General features: G+C 45.2%; 1 protein-coding gene across 17 annotated transcripts in view; it reads right to left on the reverse strand.

Moving 5' to 3' along the window:
• MICAL3 (microtubule associated monooxygenase, calponin and LIM domain containing 3) overlaps positions 1-27,819 on the reverse strand; it is a 711,269-nt gene that overhangs the window by 366,726 nt on the left and 316,724 nt on the right. For 16 of the 17 annotated variants that reach the window (XM_033950898.1, XM_033950894.1, XM_033950891.1 and 13 more), the window contains 2 exons: positions 26,336-26,509; positions 7,925-7,999 (listed from right to left, as the gene is read on the reverse strand). In XM_033950898.1, coding sequence (XP_033806789.1) covers positions 7,925-7,999; positions 26,336-26,509 — 249 coding nt within the window. The remainder of the gene's footprint in view (positions 1-7,924; positions 8,000-26,335; positions 26,510-27,819) is intronic. The other variant, XM_033950904.1, reaches the window with a different exon arrangement.

The following is a 27,819-nucleotide window of genomic DNA, read 5'->3' on the forward strand; positions in this document are numbered from 1 at the left end:
GACCACCAGGCTATAAGCGGCATGTAAAAAGGTACGTTGGGGGAGGGGGGTGTTTTATGGTAAAATTATGTCCTACCTGTTAATTTTCTTTCCTTTAGACACAACAGTTGAATCCAGAGACCAGTAGGATAGCACCCATCTACCAGCAGGTGGAGATAGAGAACCGATTTGCTGGTGTATATCTTGGATGTCGTCCCTCCTGGCCAGTTAGTATTACTCTTGCCCAAGCATCCAAAATAATGTAGTCTCCCAATACCAAACTTCTTTCCCATAAGCAAAAAGACACCCTGATACCCAGGAACCAACCTGCGAGAGAGAGAAAAAAAACTTACTCCGAAAACCTGATGGGTGGGGCTCTGGATTCATCTGCTGCGTCCAAAGGAAAGAAAATTAACAGGTAGGACATAATTTTACAATCCTTACCGCCGGCAGCAGATGAATCCAGAGACCAGTGAGATGTAGCAAAGCAATCTGAAACCGGGTGGGACAAACCTGCTACTGCTGAAAAAAGATGGGAGGACCACCAAACGTAAAACCCCCGAAAAACATTGCCCGTGACGAATGAGCATGGAGAGCCTATGAACAATGTCTGCCCTCCCCTAACAGCAGAAGAAAAATTCTACAGACCCATCAAGGCCTCTAGAATCTGCCTGCCCCCCTCCTAATACCTGAAAAGGACAGAAAGAGGAGTCCGAACTCCGAACCATAGGGAATGTGAAGAAAGCCTAAGAACATAGAAACATAGAAACATAGAAAGATGACGGCAGAAAAGGGCTGCAGCCCATCAAGTCTGCCCACTCTTCTGACCCACCCCATCAAGTCTGAGTGCTAATGACCTAGTTCCCTAGCTCGACCCCCGTAAGGACCCCACGTGGATGTCCCATTTGTTTTTAAAGTCGAGTACACTGGTGGCCTTGACCACTTGCACCGGAAGTTTGTTCCACTGATCCACCACCCTTTCTGTAAAGAAATACTTCCTGGTGTCACCATTAAATTTCCCTCCTCTGAGTTTGAACAGGTGCCCTCTTGTGACCGAGGGACCCTTAGGGAAGAATATATCGCTTTCCGCCTCGACACGACCTGTGATGTACTTAAACGTCTCAATCATGTCTCCCCTTTCTCTACGCTCCTCAAGAGTGTAGAGCTGCAGTTTATCCAGTCTTTCCTCGTATGGGAGACTCTTGAGTCCGGAGACCATTCTAGTGGCCATTCGCTGGACCGATTCAGCTCGAAGCACATCTTTTCGGTAGTGTGGTCTCCAAAATTGCACACAGTATTCCAGGTGAGGTCTTACCATGGTTCTGTAGAGCGGCATTATGACTTCAGGTTTGCGGCTGATGAAGCCTCTATTGATACATCCCAACATTTGCCTTGCCTTGGATGAGGCCTGCTCCACTTGTTTGGTAGCCTTCATGTCCGCGCTGACGATTACTCCCAAGTCCCGTTCTTCTGAAGTCCTAGCTAGTGTTTCTCCGTTCAAGGTGTAAGTTTTGCATGGGTTTCCGCAGCCGAGATGCATGACCTTACATTTCTTAGCGTTGAAGCCCAGCTGCCATGTCGAGGACCAGTTTTCCAACGTGATCAGATCTTGCGTCATACTATCCTTAAGATTGTTTTCACTTACTATATTACACAGTTTGGCGTCATCGGCGAACAGTGTTACTTTACCCTGAAGCCCTTGGGTCAAGTCTCTTATGAATATGTTGAAAAGGGATGGTCCCAGGACCGAGCCCTGCGGCACTCCGCTAGTCACCTCTGATGTCTCAGAGAGGGTGCCGTTGACCACCACCCTCTGAAGTCTTCCACTTAGCCAATCATTCACCCATGCAGTTAGCTTCCCGCCTAGACCCATCGACTTCATCTTGTTTAATAGTCTGCGGTGCGGAACACTGTCAAACGCCTTGCTGAAATCCAAGTACACTATGTCCAGAGACTCTCCCAGGTCTAGCTTTCCCGTCACCCAATCGAAGAAGCTAATAAGATTGGATTGGCATGACCTACCCCTAGTGAATCCATGTTGACGGGGATCCCTTAGGTCTCCCTCATCCAAAATCGTGTCTAATTTACCTTTGAGTAGAGTTTCCATGAGTTTGCACACAATTGATGTGAGACTCACCGGTCGGTAATTTGCAGTCTCTGCTCTGCATCCCTTTTTGTGCAGAGGAACGACGTTAGCTGTTTTCCAGTCCAGGGGGACTCTCCCCGTACTTAGGGAGAGATTGAAGAGCATGGCTAATGGTTTCGCTAGAACATCGCATAGCTCTCTGAGTACTCGTGGGTGTAAATTGTCCGGCCCCATGGCTTTGTTCACCTTGAGTTTTGACAGTTCTCTGTAAACATCAGCAGTTGTGAATTCAAAATTCTGAAATGGATCTTCCATGCTTTGCTTTGTTTCCAACCGTGGCCCGTGCCCTGGTGCCTCACAGGTAAAGACAGAGCAGAAGTAATCATTCAGCAGTTTAGCTTTATCTGAATCTGTTTCTACATAACTCCCGTCTGGCGTTCTAAGGCGTACAATACCATTTGTGTTCTTCTTCCTCTCGCTAATGTACCTGAAGAAGGATTTGTCCCCTTTCGTAATATTCTTCGCTAGAGTTTCTTCCATTCGAAGTTTGGCCTCCCTGACTGCTGTTTTGACCGCTGCGGACTTTGTCTTGTATTCAATGTTCGCTTCTTTCTCCCCGGTGCGTTTGTATGAGAGAAATGCTCTTTTCTTCTCCTTGACGCGGTACGAGACCTCATCAGTGAACCATTTGGGTCTCTTGTTTCTTTGTTGTTTATTTACCGATTTAATGTAGCGGACAGTTGCCTCCTGAATGGTCGATTTCAAGGTTGACCACATAGCTTCCACATTATCGGTCGCTTCTTGAACCTGTAGTGTCTGATGAACGAAATCTCCCATGCGTTCGAAGTCAGCGACCCGGAAATTGAGTACCCTTGTTCTTGTTTGAGATCTAGGGAAGCCTTTCCTAAGGTTAAACCATACCATGTTATGGTCACTGGTGGCTAGCGGTTCTCCCACCGAGACCTCCGAGACACTTTCCCCGTTCGTGAGTACCAAGTCCAGGATGGCCTGGGCCCTAGTAGGCTCTAGCACCATTTGTTTAAGCTGTACTCCCTTCATGGACACTAATATCCTCCTGCTGTCACAATTTGTCGCTGAGAGTGTGTTCCAGTCTACATCAGGCATATTGAAGTCACCTAATAGAACAACATCCCCCCGCAAGGTGATACTCTCAATGTCCTCAATTAATTCTGCGTCTTTGTCCTCCGATTGTCTAGGAGGTCTGTATACCACACCGAGGTACAGGCATTTTTCTCCGCCCCTGGCCAGGTTTACCCAGATGGATTCCCCAGTATACTTAACATCCGTGATCCTGGTTGTCTTGATGTGCTCTTTGATGTAGAGTGCTACCCCTCCTCCTAGCTTACCCTCTCTGTCTTGGCGAAGCAGGTTGTATCCCTGTATAGTCATATCCCACCCATGAGAGTCCGTGAACCATGTTTCGGACACAGCCACCACGTCTAAGTCTGCATTAACCATTTCTGTTTCCAGTTCTAGAAGTTTCTTCCCTAGGCTGTGTGCGTTAACATACATAGCTCTCCACTCTTGGTGTTTACTGAGCTCCTGATGAGTTAAAGTGTCTCCTAGCGAATCTTTTGTAGTAAGGGGACTTACCTCGGACTTGGAAGTGGAGTTTTGGTTCATTACCTCAGGATTGTTACTTACTGTTCTGGTGTAAAAATGGGTACCCACCCCCGACTTACCTAGTTTAAAGCCCTTCGAAGTAGGCGGGCTAGTCGGTGTCCGAAGACGTTCTTACCTCTGTTGGTCAGGTGGAGTCCGTCTGGTCCCTGTAGTCCCTGTAGTGCCTCACCGTGATTCAGAACCTCAACCCCCATCCTCTATTGAAAACTACGGGGGAAAAAAAGGCCCTGAAAAGACCCTACCATCTTAGGAATCATAGAAGGGACTAAACCCCAAACTCCCCCCTCCCGGCCGGGGAAGTAAAAAAAGGAGCCATCCCCTCCTAGAAAGCCTGCCTTGCGAAATGCTTGAACCCCTGAAGTTACCCCCCCCCAAGGAAACTGAGAGACGGAGATGCCAGAACAGTCTCCCCGAGGGAAGAGAAGAAAACCTAACCCTTCACCTTGTGAAATATCTCCAGAACTTACTGACATAATAGTCCGTAGGATCACCCCTCCCCAAAGGAGAACAGCCCCTCCCCTCCATAACCAACTGGCAGAAGGAGGCAAAACCCAATTAATGGGCAGATCACAATGTCTGAGGAGGAGCCGGTTACGTGGAAGAAGGCTTGGCAGGCTGATCAGACTGCCTCTGTGATAACCTGGATCTGGCACTGTAAGACGTGTCAAACAATGCCCTATACGTCGACCTCCCTGGGCTATACCTCCCAGTATCCCGAAACCGTAGCCTATGGGATTGTGACCAAGTCGAACTCCTTGGCTTATCCTCCGGCAACCTCTGAGACCTTGAGTCTCCAAAATCCTTAACTAACCTATCCAGGTCTTCCCCAAACAAAGAATGGCCCGTAGCCCTTTCAGGACCAAGGGACATATTTGTCCCATAACTTTAAAATCCTATAAATTTTGATTGGGATAGTCTACAGTTCTAAATTTGATATGTACGGATTCCATATGATACTGCCTTTATGTAAACAAACTGGTTCCGACATTCATTCATTAGCGTCGTTGCCAGATTGACGAGAAGATTCACTTGCCACACTGTCCATAAGCCAGAAGTTTGATTTTTTAAATAAAAATAATGATATTTCACAAAAAAAATCAATTTTTTGGCATCTGCAAGCCCTTTTTACCATAAAAATGTCGTCAAAACCACAAAAATTGGCCTACGATCCTTATGGTCCTGAAAGGGTTAAACGGAAGCCGCACTAGATGCAATTTTGAGGCAGCATCCGCTGCCCAATGCCAAAGCCATAAGTGTCGTCTAAACACCACCGACAGGGATATCTGTTTTGCAGAGGCCCACATGATATCATATAAGGCATCTGCTAGATATGCCAGCCCGGGCTTCACATCTGGAAAGTCTGAGGGTAAAGCCGCCCCAGACTCTACCAGGCCATCCGTAATCTGTTGGACCCATTGAAGACAAGCTCGTGCCGCACAAGAACTGTACATGGCCGCCTGTAGAGTTAGAGCTGCCACATCAAATGAAGCCTTTAAGGTCAACCCAAGCTTCCTATCCTGAATATCCTTGAGTCTCACTCTCCCCTCTACTGGAAGAGTGGTCTTCCTAGACACGGCTGCCACCAACGCATTCACTCTTGGAAGTTTAAACCTATCCAGCTCTTCTTTAACCAGAGGATATAACTGTCTCATTGTTTTGCCACCTTGAGACTTGACTCTGGTGTGTCCCACTGCTCCGAGATTAATTCCTACCAGAAAGGCTCTAGGAGGCTTTCTAGTGCCAGCCATCAGAGAATTGGTAACCACCACCCCTCCTGACTCAGGCTGCGAGATAAGAAGGCATTCCAGCACTTTAGAAATAAACGAGGCCAGCTCTTCCTTATGGAACAGACGTAAGGCTGCAGAATCATCCACCTCTGTTCCCACCATCTCATCCACTTCCATGTCCTGCCCATAAGAATCCCCCCGGGACCAAAGAGAGCAAAAAATGGATCAATGCCAGGAGACCGGAACCCATCTGCATCCCTTACCCCCCCCCCCACTTGGCCCCTTGCTGACTCTCCCCCACAGCTAACTGTGACTGGGTCAAAGAAACCTGGGCGAAATCACTACTAGAGCTTCTCCCCTTCTCCACCGGGTGTGATCTTTGGCTCAAAAAAGCCTTATGCAGCCAAAGGACATACTCCGGTGAAAAACCAGTGAGAAAATTACCTTCCCCCTGCTTGCATGACTCACCAACCATCCCTGCCGAAGTGGAAGGATGTACCTCCGTTGCTGCCGAGGCCCTATCCAGCGTGTCTTTTACTCGGGTAGTCATCGCACCTTCCTGAGCCAACAAGGCCATTGCCGCGTCTCCCTATTCCGTGGCGGGACACCTCCTCACCCCCCCTCCCGATGACGTGCGATGCTTACCTCGTTTACTTGGCTCCGCCACCATAACTGCACAGACCCAACACTATGCACACGCTCTTCTCAAACTAGAAAGTTAGAGACTTCTGTACCACTGCAGAAACCCGTATAACCAGGTTTGGGGCTTCTTTTTTGTTTTTTTAAACTTATGGTAAAGAAGCCCTTGATCCAATGACATCCTCAGCCTTAACAGGTGGAGAGGGTGGGGGAAGGGACCTGGGAGAGCCCAGGTGTTGCCCCCAAAGTTGGCACCGTTCAGCCAACTGAAGCCGAAGCAACAGGAGGAAATCGCCTTCAATCCTAGGAAACAAGAACGAGGAGCTGAAGCCAGGAGGCCAGAAGAATAGCAGCCATACGACCTGCTGGAGATAGAGCATACTAACTGGCCAGGAGGGACGACATCCAAGATATACACCGGCAAATTAGTTCTCTGTCTCCACCTGCTGGTAGATGTGTGCTATCCCACTGGTCTCTGGATTCATCTGCTGCCGGTGCTAAGGAAAGGTGACATGCTTTATTTTTGCACTCTTTGAAAACTCCAGCACTGTGTTAAAGAGGAGCTTCAGGTTATATGCTGCTTGTTTTAGAGCACTATAAGAACTCCTATGTTATATAGGAGCTATATGTGTGACGTTGTGCATTTGCTTTGTATGAGAACTCCAGTTTATGTTAGAAAGGAAGTTCAGTTATATCCTGCGTATGTTAGAGCTGCACGAGTCTAGCTGGTTGTGTATTTTTGGCAAAGATTTAATTTCTTACAATCTAGGGGAGACAGGCAAAAGCAGCAGTTAAATGAGTAGTCAGTAGTTCACAGCTCTGAAATGTGCATGACACCCTGGGATCCCTGTGACCTATTTCCCAGCCATTCAGCGTGAGTGCTTCCTATGCTAGGTAACCGTCTCCTCCAAAAAATTAACATAAGCCACTCCCATCCAAGACGACAAGGCTGCACCTTCCTTCTCATTCTGTCCTGTACTTACAACTCTCTCTTTCTCTTCACCTGTCTTTTTTACTTTCATTCTTTCACTGCTATAGGATTCTTGGATGGTTGTCATGCACAACAAAACTGCTTCCTAACTGGCAGGTGACAGGGTTTTTTTTTTTTTTTGTTTGTTTGTTTGTTTTTTTACAAAGGTACAGTGCAGAGCCTGGCAGGGAAGAGGGGACAGGGTGCAGAGACTGGAATGGAGTGAGGGGGGCTGGGTGCAGAGCCTGGTATAAATTAGTACACAATTTGGTTCAAAATGCTTTTTTCTTGTTTTCCTCCTCTAAATCTAGGGTGCGTCTTATAGTGCGAAAAATACGGTATCTGTATTTTCTGACAAGCAGGTCAAATGGTTTACAATATTATAAACAGGTCAAAGCACATTAAAGGAAATCCTTTTAAAGTAAGAAAGACAAAACCAATCACAAACATGCTATATTAATATACATGCAGCCCTTTTGGTTGTACAAATTTTTTTCTGTTGGGGCAAAATGGCTGACAGAACCACCTCTCTGTTAAAGTAAATCATTTAGACCTGGTTGACAGCTTTCTGTCCACAGGGTTGTATAGACTACTTACCTAAATTATGCTTGTTTTATACTCCTGATTTTTACAAAACAGTTTTACACAAACATTTTGAAATCGAATGGGTGAACCACAACGTTCTATAGGAATTAATCAGACTGCTTTGAATAAGGTCAGCATTCTCTCAATCTGACTGCAATTTACAATAAAGTCTGGTCAAGAAGAAATTTATAAGACTAATCTATGCATTAGCTGGAAATGAAACAGTCACCTTGAAGGGAAAATTAGCATCAGTGTATACTTTCTACTACTCCTCTAGTTATTTTAAATTTTTACCTGTTTCCACTGAGGCACATGGGCAAGACGACCTTGCTCTTGCTGTCTGAAGGACGGCTCGGTCAAGATGCATTCCTGGTAGACAGGCCAGTCGGGAGATTACACAAAGTGGGAGACGAAAAGAAAAATGAAGAGCAAACCAGATGAAAAAGAAAGAAAAAGGTAAAGGTGGAGTTGTAGAAACATTTGGACAAAAAAAGGGGGGAGGGGAGCAGGGCAGTCAGTGTCAATAATATATTATGGAAACTGTAAACAAGTCAAACACAACAAAAAGAGAAACATCTTTGAAAACAGAAGGACATCCAGCACTGCTATCTGGGGGGTGTTTCCTTATAAAATTATAAATTCTCATATTGTTACAACAGACTTTCCACAGGCCCATCTTCAAGGAAAGCACTGCACTCCCATCACAAGTAACAGTTTTTAGGGAACTGAGGAATCGAGCATAATTTAACAATGCTTTGGACTTAAAGGAAAAAAGAGAGAAAAATTTAACCTAGAAAACAGAAAAGTCATCTAAGAATCTATGGTCAGTACATGCATGTTATGGAGTTAGTCACCACCCCTTCCAACTCTCTTATCTTCAAAAAATCATGCAACTGTTTTGGATCAAAAAGTACATAATTTTATCAACATAAGACAAACAACATTTAGGAAATTTAAAAAAAAAAAAAAAAACCCCACCACAAAACTTATGAAGGCTGCAGAAGCCCAGCGAAGCTTCCCAGTATACTGCATCGAGTGTCATATGTATGACTACCCCCCTCCGGGAGACGGACGTACATATGCAGTCGATGTCAGGAACTGGACAGCTTAAAGAAGGAGGTTGGGAGACTGCAGGTCAAGGTCCAGGAGCTGGAGGGACTCCGCACCATAGAGGAACCGTGGGCAACTGAGGCAACTGAGGATACCACCAGAGAGAGCCACATCAATGAGCAGGTTAGAGAGCTCGAGAGATTCATCGAGGAGGCCTGCAAGATGGTAGAGGCACAGGATCACCAGCAATTCAGAAGGGAACCAACAGATGGAGGACAGAACCCACCAGACGCCAGGGGGGAAGGACCTTGCGGAGGAACTGAGCAGGCAGAGACCCATCAGAACCAGGAGGATGGATTAGAGTATCGAGCCACTGATACGGACATGAGACCCAAGAGGAAGCTGAGAAAAGGGAAATCTGCAATCGTGGTGGGAGACTCAATCCTGAGAGAGGTGGACAGTCACATAGCAGGAGGCAGAGAAGACCGACTAGTGACATGTCTCCCAGGGGCGAGGACAAAGGACATCTCCGACAGAATCGAGAGAATCCTGAAAGGAGCTGAGACGGAGGAGACAGCAGTGATAATCCACGTTGGAACCAACAACGTCAGCAGAAGGAGCTACAACAGGACTACACTGACCGAGCAATTTAAGATCCTGGGGAGGAGACTGAAGCTGAGGACAAGGAGGATAGCCTTCTCAGAGATCCTGCCAGTACCGAGGGCGGATGCAAGGAGGCAGACCGAGCTGCAAGCAATAAATGGTTGGCTGAGGAGATGGTGCGATGAGGAGGGTTTCCACTTTGTACGGAACTGGACAACCTTCCTGGGGAAAAACAAGCTTTACAGGAGGGACGGACTGCACCTGAGCGCGGCTGGGACGAGGATGCTGGCACATAACATCCAGACCAGCATAGACATGGCTTTAAACTGAGGACAAGGGGGAAAGCCGACAGTCGATCTGACATCGACACACCGGACTACAGTATCAAACAAGGATGCTGAACCGGGAAAAGGCGATAGAGGGCTCGAGACTGAGTGGACACTTTTTGAAAAAAAAAAACATAGACGCAATGCAGGGGCCCAAGGAACTAATGAAACTAAAGAGCGGGAAAAGGAGGAAACAGCCGGAGCCAGAGGGACATCCAAATATGGGGAAGCAGGTAGAGGATGAGATAGGCACAACACAGGAGGGGGATGAGGACGAAACGGACACACCACAGGAGGAGGATGAACGGAATGAGGCTCGGGAACTGGCAGCCCATGAGGGGGTAGGCAGGAGCACCAAACTACGAGGAAAACCAACAGAGAAGCTAAACAGCCGGGACTTAATTTGCCTATACACAAATGCTAGGAGCCTAAGAACCAAAATGGGAGAGCTAGAATTTATAGCCAGTAAGGAGGACCTAGACATAATTGGAGTCACAGAAACATGGTGATCCGAAGACAACAAATGGGATGTGGTCTTACCAGGGTACAAACTCTATAGGAGGGACAGGACACACAAGAAGGGTGGAGGAATAGCGCTATATATAAAGGACTCCATCCCTTCAACCAGGATGGAAACAACAGTAAGGGCGGACGGCTTGGAATCACAATGGGTCAAGCTGACAGGAGGAAATGGAGCAGACATAAAATTGGGACTATACTATCGCCCACCAGGACAACTGGAAGCAAACGACCAGGACCTGGAGGCTGAACTGAGGCAGGTATGCAAAAGCGGAAGTGTGGTGGTATTGGGGGATTTCTACTACCCTGGAATAGACTGGAGCATTGGACACTCAAATTGCACGAGAGAAACAAAATTTCTGGAGGCGGTGAGGAGCTGTTTCATGAAACAGCTGTTCACAGAACCAACACGAGGAGATGCCACTCTTGACCTAATCCTCAACGGGCTAGGGGGACCCGCAAAGGAGGTGGTAGTACTAGCGCCACTAGGAAATAGCGATCACAACATGATCCAGTGCAAGCTAAAAATAGGAACATCCAAGGTGAAAAGAACCACAACGACAGCACTCAATTTCAGAAAAGGAAACTACGAGGCCCTGAGGAAAATAGTGGGAAAGAAGTTCAGCAACAACTCAGGGAAGATGGAGACCGTAAAGGAAGCCTGGGCCCTACTCAAGGGCACGGTACATGAAGCACAAAACCTGTACGTCCCCAGGTTTAGGAAAGGGTGCAAAAAAAAATCGAACAAAACACCCAGCGTGGATAACAAATGAAGTGAAAAAGGCAATAAGGTACAAGAAAACATCTTTCAGAAAATGGAAAAAGGACCCAACAAAGGACAACCAGAAGGAGCACAAAAGGCAACAAAAAGACTGTCACAGAGTGGTTAGGAAAGCAAAAAGAGAATATGAGGAGAGACTGGCGGGGGAAGCAAGAAACTTTAAACCATTCTTCAGATATATGAAGGGGAAACAACTAGCCAGGGAGGAAGTGGGACCATTGGACGATGGAGACAGGAAGGGAGTGGTAAAGGAGGAAAAAGAGATAGCTGACAAGTTAAACAAGTTCTTCTCGTCAGTCTTCACGAGAGAGGACACATCCAATATCCCAGAACCCGAGGAGATCATAAACGGAGACCATGATGAAAAGCTGGTCCAACTAGAGGTAAGCCGAGAGGATGTCCTCTGACAGGTGGACAGACTGAAGAGCGACAAATCACCTGGTCCAGACGGCATCCACCCAAGGGTACTAAAAGAACTGAGAAACGAAATAGCGGAAACACTTCGCCAAATATGTAACCTATCCTTAAAAACTGGGGAGGTCCCAGAGGACTGGAAAATAGCAAGCGTCACGCCCATCTTTAAGAAGGGATCAAGAGGTGACCCGGGAAACTACAGGCTGGTGAGCTTGACCTCGGTCCCGGGAAAGATGATGGAAGCACTAGTTAAGGACACAATCTGCGAACACATAGAAAACAATGGACAACTGAAGGCAAGCCAGCACGGCTTCTGCAAGGGAAGGTCGTGCCTCACGAACCTACTGTACTTCTTTGAGGGAATAAACAGCCAGATGGATAAAGGGGAATCCATAGACATCATTTACCTTGACTTCCAAAAAGCCTTTGACAAGGTACCTCACGAACGACTACTCAAGAAGCTGTGGAACCACGGGGTGCAAGGGGATGTCCACCGATGGATCAAACACTGGCTGGCAGGCAGGAAACAGAGGGTTGGAGTAAAGGGCCATTACTCAGACTGGCAATGGGTCACGAGCAGAGTTCCACAGGGATTGGTGCTGGGACCGTTCCTGTTCAATATATTTATTGACGACCTGGAGACGGGGACGAAATGTGAGGTTATTAAATTTGCTAATGACACCAAACTCTGCGGCAGGGTTAGAACCACGGAAGTCTGCGAAGACCTACAAAGGGACCTAACGAGACTGGAAGAGTGGGCAAAAAAGTGGCAAATGAGTTTTAACATAGAGAAATGCAAGGTCATGCATGTAGGGAAAAAGAACCCAATGTTCAGCTACAAAATGGGGGGATCATTGCTAGGGGTGAGAAACCTTGAAAGAGACCTGGGGGTGATGGTGGACACAACATTGAAAGCATCGGCACAGTGTGCGATAGCCTCAAAGAAAGCGAACAGAATGTTGGTTATCATTAAAAAGGGTATCACAACCAGGACGAAGGAAGTCATCATGCCGCTGTATCGTGCAATGGTGCGCCCGCACCTGGAATACTATGTCCAGTACTGGTCGCCGAACCTCAAGAAGGACATGACAGTACTTGAGGGGGTCCAGAGAAGAGCAACTAAACTGATAAAAGGTATGGAAAACTTTTCATACGCTGACAGGTTGAAAATGCTAGGGCTGTTCTCCCTAGAGAAGAGGAGACTTAGAGGAGACATGATAGAAACCTTCAAAATCCTGAAGGGCATAGAGAAGGTAGACAGGGACAGATTCTTCAGACTGTGGGGAACCACAAGTACTAGGGATCACTCGGAGAAATTGAAAGGGGACAGGTTTAGAACAAATGCTAGGAAGTTCTTTTTTACCCAGAGGGTGGTGGACACATGGAACGCGCTTCCGGAGGTTGTGATAGGCCAAAGCACAGAACAGGGGTTCAAGGAAGGTTTAGATAGGTTCCTAAAGGAAAAGGGGATTGAGGGGTACAGATAGAAGCAGAGGTAGGTTATAGAAATGGTCAGGAACCACTTCACAGGTCATAGACCTGATGGGCCGCCGCGGAAGCGGACCGCTGGGTGCGATGGACCTCTGGTCTGACCCAGTGGAGGCATCTTCTTATATTCTAATGCTGGCTATATTTAATAATAGGGAGCCATAAAGCAGAAGAATATATAACAAAAAGAAAAAGGTGTGAACTGGAAATAACACAATAGCTATTCCTAAAAGAAAATAGAATGGAGAAAACTGTGAAGATACCAGTATAACATGAGACATAATAGGTGCAAGAGACTACATTAAATAGATAAAGTTCCTTCGTTGGAAATATAAGGATGGTCCCTTGAAGAGACCAAAACTTAAGCCTCTGTGCACTAGTGACAAAAAAAAATCCAGCTCTGGGAGCTACGGCAAGGTACTAAGGAATAATCAGAGGATTATGCAGGACTAGAAAGTTTGCAGGTAGACCAAAATGAATACAAATGAAGCTTGAAAAGTGTAATATCATCCTTAAAAGGATGTTTTAGTGGCCTCCTCCTCACCTACAGTCTCACACCTCCAAGGTCTCATCACCTCCAACTGATCCTGTTCCCACCTCATTTTTATCATGTATCATTGACCTACTTCTTGAACCATTACTGTCCACGGTCAATAATAGTCTTTCTACCGACAACTTTCCCTCAGACTGGAAATAAGTAGTTGTTACTCCACTTCTGAAGTCCCACAGTTCGTATCCAAACATTGTAGCTAACTATACTAACTTAGAAATGAACGGCTAACTATTTCCAAGTTGCCGTTCATTTCTAAGATTATAGAAAATCTCAATTGATGGATTTCCTTATGAAAACAAATGTCTTACATCCTTGTCAGACTGGTTTTCATTCAAATCATTCAACAGAGCATACCCTTCTGGGATTACTAAATCATATAAGGCAGATACTGGACAGTGGTCGTGATGCTATCTTGTTTTTCCTGGACATGTCAGCGGCCTTCAATCTAGTGGATCACGATATACTGTTCCAATGTTTGTAAGACATACAGGTCAACATAAGGATGGGCTACTGGGGCTAGATGGACCATTGGTCTGACCCAGTAAGACTATTATGTTCTTATACAAAATAATCTAATAGTGGTATACTGAGAAGCATCCAATTTGTACTGGAAAAGGTGCTCATGTTGGGAAGAACTGAGAAAGGTGTTAAAGAGTTATTGATATCAATAAGGCGGGATCCTACAAACTTTCTGTTAGAGTTTTTCCCAGGAGTAGGACAAAGATAATTTTTCCCAGGAGTAGGACAGAGAGAAGTTAAACCTGGTTGAGTTGGTTGATAGCAGAAAATGTGAAATTGGCAAGGACTGAACCAGAGCATCCAGGCCTTCACTGTCGGCCTTTTGATGATAACTGAAGAATTGATAGGCTTTCTGGTTGGCCGCAGTTGCCATTAGGTGAAACATAGGGCACCCCATTGATCTATTATGCAATTGAACGCTCTTTGAGACAGGGACCTTTCTCCAGGACATTGGACAACTGAGAAAATCTGCTTGAACGTTGTGCACTCCTGCCACTTGCATTGCTGACAGCGCCACAATGTGTCCCTCTGCCCACCAGAATAGAAGTTGAGCCTTCATGCTCAGGGAAGGACTCCTCATGCCCCCATGCCGATTGAAATAAGCCATTGCCGTGGCATTGTCTGGGAAGACACAGATGGCTCGATGACGGAGATGACCCTCAAAGTGGAGAAAAGTCAGCCGAATTGCCCGAAGCTCTATGTCAGGGGTGTCCAACCTTTTGGCTTCCATGGGCCGCATTGGCTGAAAAAAAAATTTCTGGGGCCACACAAACACTAACACTAGCCAATGAGCAAAAGAAAGGTTGAGCAGGTCCCAAATCTGCAAGCTTGTTTTCGCGAAAAGCAAATTTGATCACGTCTCACCACTCCGTTATCCCTCTATCCTGGAACTCCCCAACCCCTACTTCCTCCAGATCCTCCCAAATTTTTAAACTATCCTTCCCTTCCATAAAAGGTATTTCCCATGTAGGCAAACTTGGGTCATCCCTCCCCTTTAGAATCACTGAGATCTGGAATAACCTCACCTCCCCTCTCCGAACCTCAAGCTCCCTCCAACTCTTCCGCAAACACCTAAAAACCTGGCTATTCTCAACACTGTAACACTTCCCCCCTCTTAGGCCTCTCACCTTCCCCCTTTACACCTAACTCTTTAATCTCTCCATTGTAGTTCCTCTCTCATCTTTCTTCCTGTAAACCGTGCCGAGCTCCGCATTCGTGGAGATGGTGCGGTATATAAACCCAAGGTTTAGTTTAGTTTAGTATCTAATAATAAACCTTCATTAAAGGAACACTGTGGAGAGGAAACCAAAAAAGCAGTAATACTTACCCTGACTGAGTGATCCCTCCATGTGCACTGCTGGCAGTGGGAGCAGCCACAGGCTTCCGTATCCCCACTCTGATGAGCAGGGATGCGCGCTCCTTGTTCTCCCATTCACTTCTATTACAGCTTCAGTGTGCCTCTTCAGAGATGAGCCTCATCAAAGCGGGGATGCTGAATCAGCTGTCAGCAGCACACGTGGAGGATCATTTAATCAGGGTAAATATTACTGCTTTTTTGGGCCTCTCACTTTGAGCTTAGATTCCCTCAAAATGAATATCTCCCCTGATGTAGCTAGTAGGGATCCCCAAGCCTCACCAACTGACAGCCACCTCATCCCCTTCCAACTTCCCAAGTTCTGCAGCTGGCAGCAATATTGCAGAGCTGCTGCCTTTCCTCCCCCCCTCCCTTGGCTTTTGTGCATGCATGAAAGCAGGGGCAGCTTGAGGATATTGCCATTGGCTGCAAAGCTTGGAGAGTTTGAGTTGCCAGACTGGAGGAACATGTCTTCAGTTGGCAGGGCTTGGGAATCCCCAATAGCTCAAGTATTTATAAATTGCACTCAGGCGGGGAGAAACTTTGGTGCCCATCCACTAATTTTGGGCTCCAGTCCCTCCCCCAAATCAGCTATATATGACTAAAACACTGAATACAAAAATAATTGTGATGCACATATCCCAAAACTAACATATTCCAGTTAATAAATTAAAAATAAAACAATTTTTTCTAACTTGTTGTCTGGATGTTTTGTTTTTTCATCATTTTGGTTCAAGTTTCTCTTTCTGCTTTTTGTCTATCTTCAACTAATTCTCTTTCCAGTGTCTGCAGTCCATTTTTTTTCTCCTCTTCTTTTCCATTTCCTTCTTATGCCTATCTCCAATGTATTGATTGTTCACTTTCAGCTTTCTTAACTTTTTCTTTTCTGCCTCTGTCCATTCAAATGTTGCCTTCTTTCTCACCCTTCTTCTTTTTAAATGTTCAGCTACCTCTCAATTCTCCATCTTCCCTCAGTCTCTAGCTCTCCCATTTCCCAGCCTCCTATTCCCTTCTATCTACTCCCCATTACCACATTTCTACCACTGTACTCACTGCTCTCTCACTCATCTTGTCATCTCCTTTTTGACCTCATCCACATGGCTCACCACTTTCAGAATCCCCCTCCCTCTCTCCACTGGTCAGGCTATAATTCCCTGTCCCTTTCTTTCTATCTCCTAGCATCATCGTATCCCAGCTCTGCTTTTATCCATAAATATCTGATTCCATATGATCCTCCGAGAACCTTAAGATCTGCATCACAGCATCTTCTTCATGTCCCATCCCTAAAAATCATTAGTACCCGTAGGTCTTCTTCTTTCGCAATGACTGCTCCAACAATATGGAATTCGTTACCATTATATTTAAGGTCCAAACAGAATTTAGATAAATTCAAGGGTGGCCTTAAAGGCTTCTTATTTAAAGATGCATATGACTGTTAATTGATCTAAGGGACTTTCTAAGCTTATTTTCTATACTAAAATTGATTTCTCCCTTTCCCTATGATATTGTCCTTAATTTTAATTGTTCTTTCTTTCAAATTGTATTTCTCCCCACTAACCTATTGTTTCATGTAAGTAAATGTTATGTTATTAATAGTTTAACTGAACCCCTTTTTAAATCTTTACTGTAAAACGCTTAGACATTTTGATTAGCGTTTCATCAAATTTTTAATAAACTTGAAACTCTTTGTTCCGCCACTAATTTCTGTCAAGTGGGATGATCAGAGATACTCAGAAAAACACACAGACAATATAAAGCATAAACAATAACACTTTAATATATATATATATATATATAAGAATAAATTAGCATCACCGTATCTCACGTAAACCCTCCCTTCACCATTCGGAATCCCTCAATGGATAGGCGAGTAGGACACAGGAGTCTGCCCCTTTAGACCTGACGTCTTGGATAGCCGGCTAGGATTCTGGTTTCTAGGAGCAGAATTCCGTCCTTATAAGCTGCTGAGTTAAACAGCTGGTCCTGCAGTAACAGCGTCCTTTGATTCAGGCACACCCCAGGTCGGTCCCTTTGAAGTTGTTTGGGCAACATTCAGGTCAAAGAGGTCAAAATGTCAGATAAACAGACTTGTGGATTCATATCGGTAGCATGCTGAATTTCAGTTACCCCCCTGGCTAGTTCCTTTGTTTGGATAACATTCAGGTCCCATCTGGCGTTAATGAGGTGTTGCAGGGACTAGTAAACGGCTGGTCTTGTTCTTTTGTTCTCTGTTTTGGTAACACCCAGGTCTGTCCTTATTGATGTTATTTGAGTGGTACGCAGGCAACTGAATTTAGGGAAAAGCTGTTGGGTTCTTAGTAAAGCATTTGATGTTGTCAAGGTAACACTAAGGTTCAGGAGTTCAGGTAAGCAGACTTGAGGAGACATATAATATTCTGAACAAAATTATCAGTAATATGCTGGGGTATAACATTCCACTCCTGGATACTCAAGTTTGCTTCTCCAAATTTAGAAGTCCTCCGAATTAAGGGAGAGAGTGTCCGACAATTAAGAAAGGTTAAAAGATAGTTAAACAAATTTATAGAGTACAAAATGAAGAAACTCCTTTTATGCCATATCACTGCAGTGGTAGTTTCAATATGAGTTGCCACAGAATGCAAGTTATTATTTCAAAATTCAGTTGCTCACTGCAACACATTAACATTCTGTAAACATACTGAAAAGGGAGCTTGACTAGCAGGAATCACAAGTTCAACAGTACTAAAGACACATTGTTTCATTTCAAAATTTACACCATTTTCTATCTAAGGGTACAGAATGTGATGTGGTTTTTAAATCAATGCGATAAAGTTAATTCTTTGTGATATCATTAACGACATGTAACATTAACTGATCATATCGTAGCGTTAGTTCATAATTATGTACAGTATTTGTCACCCATTCACCTTCCCTTCTAAATACATCTGCTACTCTGGAGTCAAAATATGCTTCTTTGCCAGCCAGTATTTCAGAAACAATAGTATCTATTCTACTTTTAAGCAAAGGTAAAATGGGAAAATTAATTTTCCCTTCATAATTTATTTCCTTATGTGCTAAACCTGGTGTTCTTGCATTCCCTAATATTTCTTGCTAATTAGGCCTTTCACTTGAAAGTATCACGTATTGGGAATCATGAAAATTAATAATCTTATTAATATTATATTTGTGCTCTTACTCATGGCATACAGTTAGGGTAGCTTCATATTCACCATCGATCACCGCAGTTATCTGGTATCCCGTTTTTCTTAGCATCTTTGGTTAGGGTCTGGCTATGCTCCGGTTTCAATAGGCTTGCTATGCCACTCACATGCCTTCACTCATGTAATTTTCAGGCACCACCTCCAGAGACCAGCCCTAATGTGAAGTGGCAGGATATGGGCTCACTTCTATTCCCCAGTTGGTGCCACATAACAGCCTCATGGCACGGCACTGTATGTCTGGTTGCGTCTTCATCTTCTCGGTCTGGTGAAATTTTCTCTTAACCCAGCATGTTAGCCAAATTATCAGAATGAGAGAGCAGAGCTGACCAATTTTATCACAAAAGGATGAAAGTCTATGTGTAATAACATTTCCCAGTACGTGATTTTTCAAGGAAAATATTTCCTCATAACTTTTTAACTTCAATGCTTTAGTTACATTAAACCCCCCTAGTGGTAAAAGAGAGTATAAGAGAAAAAGGAGAAAAACCACTTTATGTACAGAAGGTGATAACATGTGACACAATACTTGTGTGTAAAGTAGTATTTGTGTGAGATAAGAGAAACAACACTAATGTACTTAAAGGTATTCTGTAGGACATTCAGAAAATATACCTTTTTTATGTTCTGGACATAATTATTATGTCATTTAAGAGAGACCATACACATGTACAGAATGTGATAACAAAATAACTTATGTCAGAGATGTGCACTGCACTGTTTATACCTGGTAAGTTAAATAAAGAGAGACCATTTTTTTTTTTTTTTTATTTAGCAAATATCAAATACCAATGAACACCATTTTACCAGGTATAAAGCTTTCTAATTATTTCTCTTCAGATATCCTTTTATAATATAACCCCTAACTAAATTATCATTGGGCTGTATAGAAACATAGAAACATAGTAAGATGATGGTAGAAAAGGGCCAAGGCCCATCAAGTCTGCCCACTCTATAGACCCTTTGCCCTGACCCCCGTAGGGATCCCACATGGGCGTCCCCTTTATTCCCAAAATCTGGCATGCTGATGGCCTCTATTACCTGTGAGCCATAGCATAAAATCATTGTGAGTATGGTTTTCATAAGATACTTTCTGGTATGTGGGGGAATCTTTTTTGGAAAGGGATATGGTACCATTTGGACTAATAGAAGGGGTGGAATAAACTCTGGAAATAGCCAATGTGCAATGTTGGGGTACCCCATAAGCTAAAACAGACAACACATAACAGAAACAGACAAACACAGAGCTCCGGCATGCTTTCTTCCATCAGTAATGATTCAGGGTTGAATTTAATCTGTAAATAAGCACACTATTAATCAAAAGAGTCACAAACAAATGTGGTATCCATTGGATTCCCACTATCAGGTCACATTGCTGGAAGCATTTTAAATGTGGCACAGTGAAATTGGTTCTCCGGACCATGTCTAGATAATAAGCTTCTAAAAGAAAGAGAGATAGAAATTTAAGTTAATTGCTCTATATAGTTTTACTGGTCTTCTTTTCTATTTTCTTCCATTTCAAAGTTCTGTCACACAATCATAAAAATTCAAGCAGGGACGCTTTAATCTATAAAACATATAAGAGAGGTTTACGTGCAGGTACAGTGGTTCACAATGTTAGTGTTTGAGGTAAAAGACACATTTGCAAAATTACTTGGAGTGCAACTTCCTTATACTATCTAACAAAACTTTATACATTATAAAGGTCACTTAGCAATATTTCTACTTTTTTATTGTCCAACCAACCCCATATGTTACCCCAGATGTGAAATATGTTGCCTCCAAAATCCAAAAAGGCCCAAGTCTGTTTTTAACTTTGGGGAGAAGGGAAGTTTAGCTTTCTCTATCACCTCTCGGCATCTGTAAGTATTTTTTGTGGTAGTTTGGTATATGTATATTGCCTCCCTTGCCAAGTGGATGTAAATTGTTCTGGACATTGCTCCACTATAGGGATAGTAAAAATGCATTGGTTCATGTTTCCATTGGAAAGCTGTCATGTTAACCCTTTTTGGATATCTGGCAAGGAATCCCATAGATTAATCCCAAATTGGTAATTGTCCAATTTTAAAATTTGTAAAATTTTTTCTTCCTGCTTGTATAATTTTCCCCCCAATCCTGATATTTATATTCCTACACCCCAGCGTCCACTACAGCTTGTATCTGTTGCTCCCCAGGTTTCTACTAAATATTTATCTCTACCTGCGGACACTGTTATAATTTGGTCCAAGCTAACACTGAGGCTTGGTATTCACATCATTGATCCTCCCACCACTTCCACCCTTTTAAATCAGGATAAAGAGTGGAAGCAGTTTCCTCAGGAGGAGCAGTTGGCACTGGCACATCCTCACTCTTGCTTACTTGGGCTTGAGACATAGATTTCTTTCCTAATCCTCTACTTTTGTACATTTTCCATAAAGTCCCGGTATCTTTCCCATCTATTTCTTCCCTCTTTACCCCATCTTTTATTAATGCCAAAAACATATCCCTTCGGGATACTCGATTAGCCCTGTTTGAATTGGATTGTCCTTCCCTCTTTTTATCAAAAGTAGTTTGAGGTCCCCAGTCTCCCAGATCTCCTAACTGTCGGACCGCTTCCAAGATTTCCAAAATAGACCTGTCTGTTTGATTGATCAACAGAGTCATAATTACCTGTTTGTATGCCGGTGCAGCATACCTGATAATTTTATTTCTCATGGATACAGTAAAAGGTAATGACATATATGTGTCAGCATGACCTATTACTAAAGCTACCTTCATAGCCTCTTCCTTAATTCTCATTTGTGCATCTTTCAATGTATACCAAACTTTATCATTGGAAGGCCAATCAGATTCAAGTGGATATCGCCTCGTGACACCCCTACTAATTATCTCTAATAAAGACCATTGGGCATTTTTTGCAGGATAAGGATCCTTCCGCAACGCATGTTGCACTGCTATTTCTTGACAAATTTGAACAAATTTAGGGGCATCTGTGGCATCTAACATAATCCCTGCTGCACCCAGCTCCTGCACCCGAACTACCCACTGTATTAGTGGTTCCCCAGGCTGCTGTGTAAAGCGTGCCATCATATCCATGATTTCATGTGGAGTAACATCCTCCCTAACTAGATTTTCTCCTGTTTGCAGATTTCCCTGTAATCTTTGTCTCTTCACAGGCTCTGCTTCTAAACTTTCTGCCTGTTCTCCTTTAACACAGATATCCTCCTCACTGTTATTAGAATTTGAATCCCAAATATTCCCATCCCGTTTGTTTGGATTCCAATCATTCGGCAGATGATAAATTAAGATTTTAACTTTTCTGTAACTCACTTTCCACCTCCGTTTCTTGTATTTATATCGTGCATATTGCATAGCTGACTGTTCTATTACATTTTGATAGGTTTCTACCTTATCCATTAACAACTTATTCTGACATTGTAGCATTGTAATGGCATGCTGTTGTTTATTCCTTTTCTTTTCCAGCTCTTCTAATTTCAATTGTAATTCCTGTTTAGCTTCATGCAAATTCCTCCAATCTGACAAAATCATCCTTCCTTGTCTAGAAATTACTTCTTGCTCTTCTCCTTTTGAGATTTTCACCTTTTGTAAGGAGGCACATAATTCATGTGGATCCCCACTTTCAAAAGTACAGGATTCACACAATCCTGCTTCTACAGACCACTCAGTGGCCATTAATGTTCCCATAATTTCATTCCCATTTGGAATGGAGGGATTGGGAGCCTGCTCCTCAACCCCTTGTTGCCTAGTTAGTTTTTCTGACATCATTAGATCAACCCCACTTCTGGTACCAATTTGTTCCGCCACTAATTTCTGTCAAGTGGGATGATCAGAGATACTCAGAAAAACACACAGACAATATAAAGCATAAACAATAACACTTTAATATATATATATATATATATATATATATATATATATATATATATATATACAGTGGTGCCTCGCATAACGGACGCCTCGCACAGCGAACGCTGCGCACAACGAACTTTATGTCTTGATCCGTACAACGAACTTCGTTTCACACAACGAAGTCGCCCGAGCTGCATCCTTCCGCGCAGGCACTGCGCTTAACTGCCCTCTCTCCGCCTGGTTCCCTCTTGCCCCCCCCGACTCCCCGACACGATCGGGGCAAGACGGAGCTCAAGCCCTCTTGCCCCCCCGACTCCCCGACACGATCGGGGCAAGAGGGAGCTCAAGCCCTCTTGCCCCCCCCCGACTCCCCGACACGATCGGGGCAAAAGGGAGCCCAAGCCCTCTTGCCCCGCCGATTCCCCGACACGATCGGGGCAAAAGGGAGCCCCAGCCCTCTTGCCCCGCCGATTCCCCAACTCCCCGACAATATCGGGCCAGGAGGGAGCCCAAGTCCTCCTGGCCACGGCGACCCCCTAACCCCACCCTGCACTACATTACGGGCAGGAGGGATCCCAGGCCCTCCTGCCCTCGACGCAAACCCCCCCCTCCCCCCAACGACCGCCCCCCCCCCAAGAACCTCTGACCGACCCCCAGCCGACCCGCGACCCCCCTGGCCGACCCCCACGACACCCCCAACCCCCTTCCCCGTACCTTTCTGTAGTTGGCCGGACAGACGGGAGCCAAACCCGCCTGTCTGGCAGGCAGCCATCGACGGAATGAGGCCGGATTGGCCCATCCGTCCCAAAGCTCCGCCTACTGGTGGGGCCTAAGGTGCCTGGGCCAATCAGAATAGGCCCGGGAGCCTTAGGTCCCTCCTGGGGGCAGGGCCTGAGGCACATGGGCCCAACCCGACCATGTGCCTCAGGCCCTGCCCCCAGGAGGGACCTAAGGCTCCCGGGCCTATTCTGATTGGCCCAGGCGCCTTAGGCCCCACCAGTAGGCGGAGCTTTGGGACGGATGGGCCAATCCGGCCTCATTCCGTCGATGGCTGCATGCCGGACAGGCGGGTTTGGCTCCCGTCTGCCCGGCCAACTACAGAAAGGTACGGGGAAGGGGGTTGGGGGTGTCGTGGGGGTCGGCCAGGGGGGTCGCGGGTCGGCTGGGGGTCGGTCGGAGGTTCTTGGGGGGGGCGGTCGTTGGGGGGAGGGGGGGTTTGCGTCGAGGGCAGGAGGGCCTGGGATCCCTCCTGCCCGTAATGTAGTGCAGGGTGGGGTTAGGGGGTCGCCGTGGCCAGGAGGACTTGGGCTCCCTCCTGGCCCGATATTGTCGGGGAGTTGGGGAATCGGCGGGGCAAGAGGGCTTGGGCTCCCTTTTGCCCCGATCGTGTCGGGGAGTCGGGGGGGGCCAGAGGGCTTGAGCTCCCTCTTGCCCCGATCGTGTCGGGGAGTCGGGGGGGCAAGAGGGCTTGAGCTCCCTCTTGCCCCGATCGTGTCGGGGAGTCGGGGGGGGGCAAGAGGGCTTGAGCTCCCTCTTGCCCCGATCGTGTCGGGGAGTCGGGGGGGCAAAAGGGCTTGAGCTCCCTCTTGCCCCGATCGTGTCGGGGAGTCGGGGGGGGGGGCAAGAGGGCTTGAGCTCCCTCTTGCCCCGATCGTGTCGGGGAGTCGGGGGGGCAAGAGGGCTTGAGCTCCCTCTTGCCCCGATCGTGTCGGGGGTGCCAGGGACTACACGGAGTCACCCACCGTACCACCCGATTCAGGTAAGCGCAGGTATCGGTGGGTGGCTTATTTGCGGGGGGGTGCCTTATTTTACATTTTTTTCTAAAAAGGGGGGGCTGTCTTATTTGATGGCCCTGCCTTATCATCGGGGAAACACGGTAGAAAAAAAAAAAAATGAACAGTTAAGTCCCAGTTTTTGCCGCTGAGACTCTGCCCTCTCACTGTAAAATTAGACTCTACTTAGTCTGTCTTTAAATTTAAAAAATGTGTGTTGTTTTAAAAAACAATTATGTTTTTAGATGTATCTAAATAAAAATAATAACCAAAAATTTATCTTTTTTATGTCATCTTAGCATATTTTATGCTGCAGAACGAATTATTTTTTTTTACATGTATTCCTATGGGAAAACGCGTTTCACATAACGAACGTTTCACATAACAAACTTGCTCCTGGAACCAATTAAGTTCGTTGTGTGAGGCACCACTGTAAGAATAAATTAGCATCACCGTATCTCACGTAAACCCTCCCTTCACCATTCGGAATCCCTCAATGGATAGGCGAGTAGGACACAGGAGTCTGCCCCTTTAGACCTGACGTCTTGGATAGCCGGCTAGGATTCTGGATTCTAGGAGCAGAATTCCGTCCTTATAAGCTGCTGAGTTAAACAGCTGGTCCTGCAGTAACAGCGTCCTTTGATTCAGGCACACCCCAGGTCGGTCCCTTTGAAGTTGTTTGGGCAACATTCAGGTCAAAGAGGTCAAAATGTCAGATAAACAGACTTGTGGATTCATATCGGTAGCATGCTGAATTTCAGTTACCCCCCTGGCTAGTTCCTTTGTTTGGATAACATTCAGGTCCCATCTGGCGTTAATGAGGTGTTGCAGGGACTAGTAAACGGCTGGTCTTGTTCTTTTGTTCTCTGTTTTGGTAACACCCAGGTCTGTCCTTATTGATGTTATTTGAGTGGTACGCAGGCAACTGAATTTAGGGAAAAGCTGTTGGGTTCTTAGTAAAGCATTTGATGTTGTCAAGGTAACACTAAGGTTCAGGAGTTCAGGTAAGCAGACTTGAGGAGACATATAATATTCTGAACAAAATTATCAGTAATATGCTGGGGTATAACACTCTTCCCTCCTGACCTCCCTTGGTTCCATCTCTCCTCCTCTATCTCTATGGTCCAACATTTTGCTCCATCTCTTTTCTGTTTTTCTTCTTCTCTCCCTCCCCTTGATGCTGAACAATGAAATGGAGAAAAAAAAGAGAGATGCTGCATCTCTCTGCCTTCCATCCACAGGCCTAACATTTCTCCCTGCCTCCTATCCTTAGATACAACTTCTTTCCCTTTCTCTTCCTAACTGCTCCCCATCCCATCTCTCTCCCTGCCTGCCTGGATGATTTTAGGGACAGTATTGAACGGCAGAACCAGAGGATCAGCCATGTGGAACACCGCGTGTCATCCCAGAAAGATAGTGCGGGGGCTATGGCGGTGCAAATTTGGGACCTAGAGCACACCTGCAAGCAGCTTCAAACCAGGCTGGAATATCAGGAGAATTGGGGGTGCAGGAACAACCTGCGCATTATTGGCATCCCCGACAATGTTTAAGGGTTCGAGTTTGAAGTGTAGCACAGCGGGCGCACGACTCCGGATGATGGTCAGGTCTTAAACACTGTACACACCACTTGTGCGGGTCAGTGAGGGAGATGGCCCGCTGGCACCTGCTACACTTCTTAAATCCTGTGACTGGCTGGGATATAGAATGAAAACAGCTGCGTCTAAATCGAAGCTCACAGGCTGAGGCCGCAGAGTAGGCCCCACTGTGAAATGAAGAAAATAAAACAAACAAAACTTCTTCTTTTTTTTTTGGGGGGGAAAAAATGAAATGCGCAAAGAAACACAGCAACCCTGTAAGGAAAATACATGAGCCGTGATGAGAGAAGGCATGAGTAAAACTAACTCTAGTGCAGAGCGTCTAAACGAGTGGCTTCTTAGCTCCACAGAAAAATTAGAACTGAGGAGACGCTGAGGAGACGCGCACCCTCCGTCGGGTAGGAAGGCACTCGTGCTTGCGCGGTGCGGCAGTCGCAAACTTTCTGAAGTTCTTCAAGCAAGTCTGCTTGTGAGGCTGTCCGCATCGAGGCTCCTTGGATGACGTAACCATATGTGAGAATATGCTGCCTGCTTGTCCCGAGATAAATAATTTTTCTGATTAATTACTCTGTTGGTGCTAAATTCACCCATAGAAGACTAAATTGGAGGGAAGATCATGAGCCATAAGAAATTCTACATTACATAAAAAGCCCCAACCCCAGCCATAGCATGACATGTGTCCCACCTGTTTCCGGAGAACAGCATTCTGGGGTGGTGCATTCTCTTCAAATTTAGCCAGCAGTTGGGTTGCCATTGATTTCACTCGGTTCTGGTTCCCAATAGCAGCATCAATCTTCCTTTCAGTCAAGGCACTCACAAGCATTGGCCGCTCATCTCGGTAGCTGCGGGGAACTTCCTCCTAACAGTGAATTAGAGTAAGTTTCATTTTTTGTCTGACTGGATAAAGTATATTGGAAAATCAGAAAGATATCTTAACCAGTTATCTTTATAGTAGTCCAATTACAATCTATCTTTCATTACAACTAAAAGAATTCTTCATGGCTGATTTTCTTTCAAGCATGTTAAGCACTTTACCCAAGACAATTTTTGCAAATGAAAATCCTTTGAACAAATTTAGAAGTTGTTAAGTTTGAATACCAATTAACTTCAGTAGAAATAACATTTCCAATTTTCCCTCAAATAAAAGTTGTATGAAAACAATGTTTTAAACTTTTATTTATACAATTCCAATAATAAACCAAGTATAGGGGGGCACTGGTAAGCTTCAAACAACATGGATGCTTGAGCTTTTTGCTCCCAAGATTCCTTATAAGAATCTGGTGATTTAACAACAAATCTTGCTGAAAGAAAAAGCCTATTTTCTCCACTTACTCTTTTAAATTCAATTTTTATGTCTACAAAAAATACCAAGTCTGAACAAGCCTCTAATCCAATGATAGTTTCAAAATGTCAGAAACACGAGGCTCAATCACCAATCAAGATGGCTCCTCAAAAAAAATGGAGAATATCTCTACAGCCCATCATGGATGAAATTCTCTGAAATAAAGATAATCACAACTCCTTATCTGCCCTTAGGGATGACATCACTGACTCATAATGTCAATTAACTTAAATTCAAACTCGATCAGTTACCACTGAAGCACAGTGTAGTGTTAATTCAGAAAATATCACATCATTTCAAAAGAAAATAAAAGAAATCGATCTACTAAAAAAAGACCTAGAGGAATAAACCAAGTACAGTACTCCTCCGATATTCGTGGAAGTTCCATTCCAGGAACCCCTGCAAATGTTGAAAAACCACGAATATGAGTTTAGCAGGGGAGACAGGAGAGGGCAGCAGGGGAGACAGGAGGGGGCAGCCGGAGTGCTGGCGAGTGAAGGAAATCACTCGCAGTATGCTCTGACCGCCTCTTCCTGTACTAAAGTCGGGCCTCACCAATCAGGAACTGCGTGTCAAAGCAGCTCCTGATTGGTGAGGCCCAACTTTAGTACAGGAAGAGGAGGTCGGAGCATACCGCGAGTGATTTCCTTCACTTGCTGGCATTCCGGATGCCCTCTCCTGCTTGGTCATTCAAGGTCAGAAAATACCACGAATGACTAGGACCGCGAATTCGCAAGGGAGCACTATATACATAAGTATTATTCAACTGCTTAGTCTACAATGTTTAAATTCAATACGGCAAACTAACCTCCTATCCCCTACCCATC

Source organism: Geotrypetes seraphini, chromosome 7, assembly GCF_902459505.1.
Source record: "Geotrypetes seraphini chromosome 7, aGeoSer1.1, whole genome shotgun sequence".
Classification (NCBI taxonomy): domain Eukaryota; kingdom Metazoa; phylum Chordata; class Amphibia; order Gymnophiona; family Dermophiidae; genus Geotrypetes; species Geotrypetes seraphini.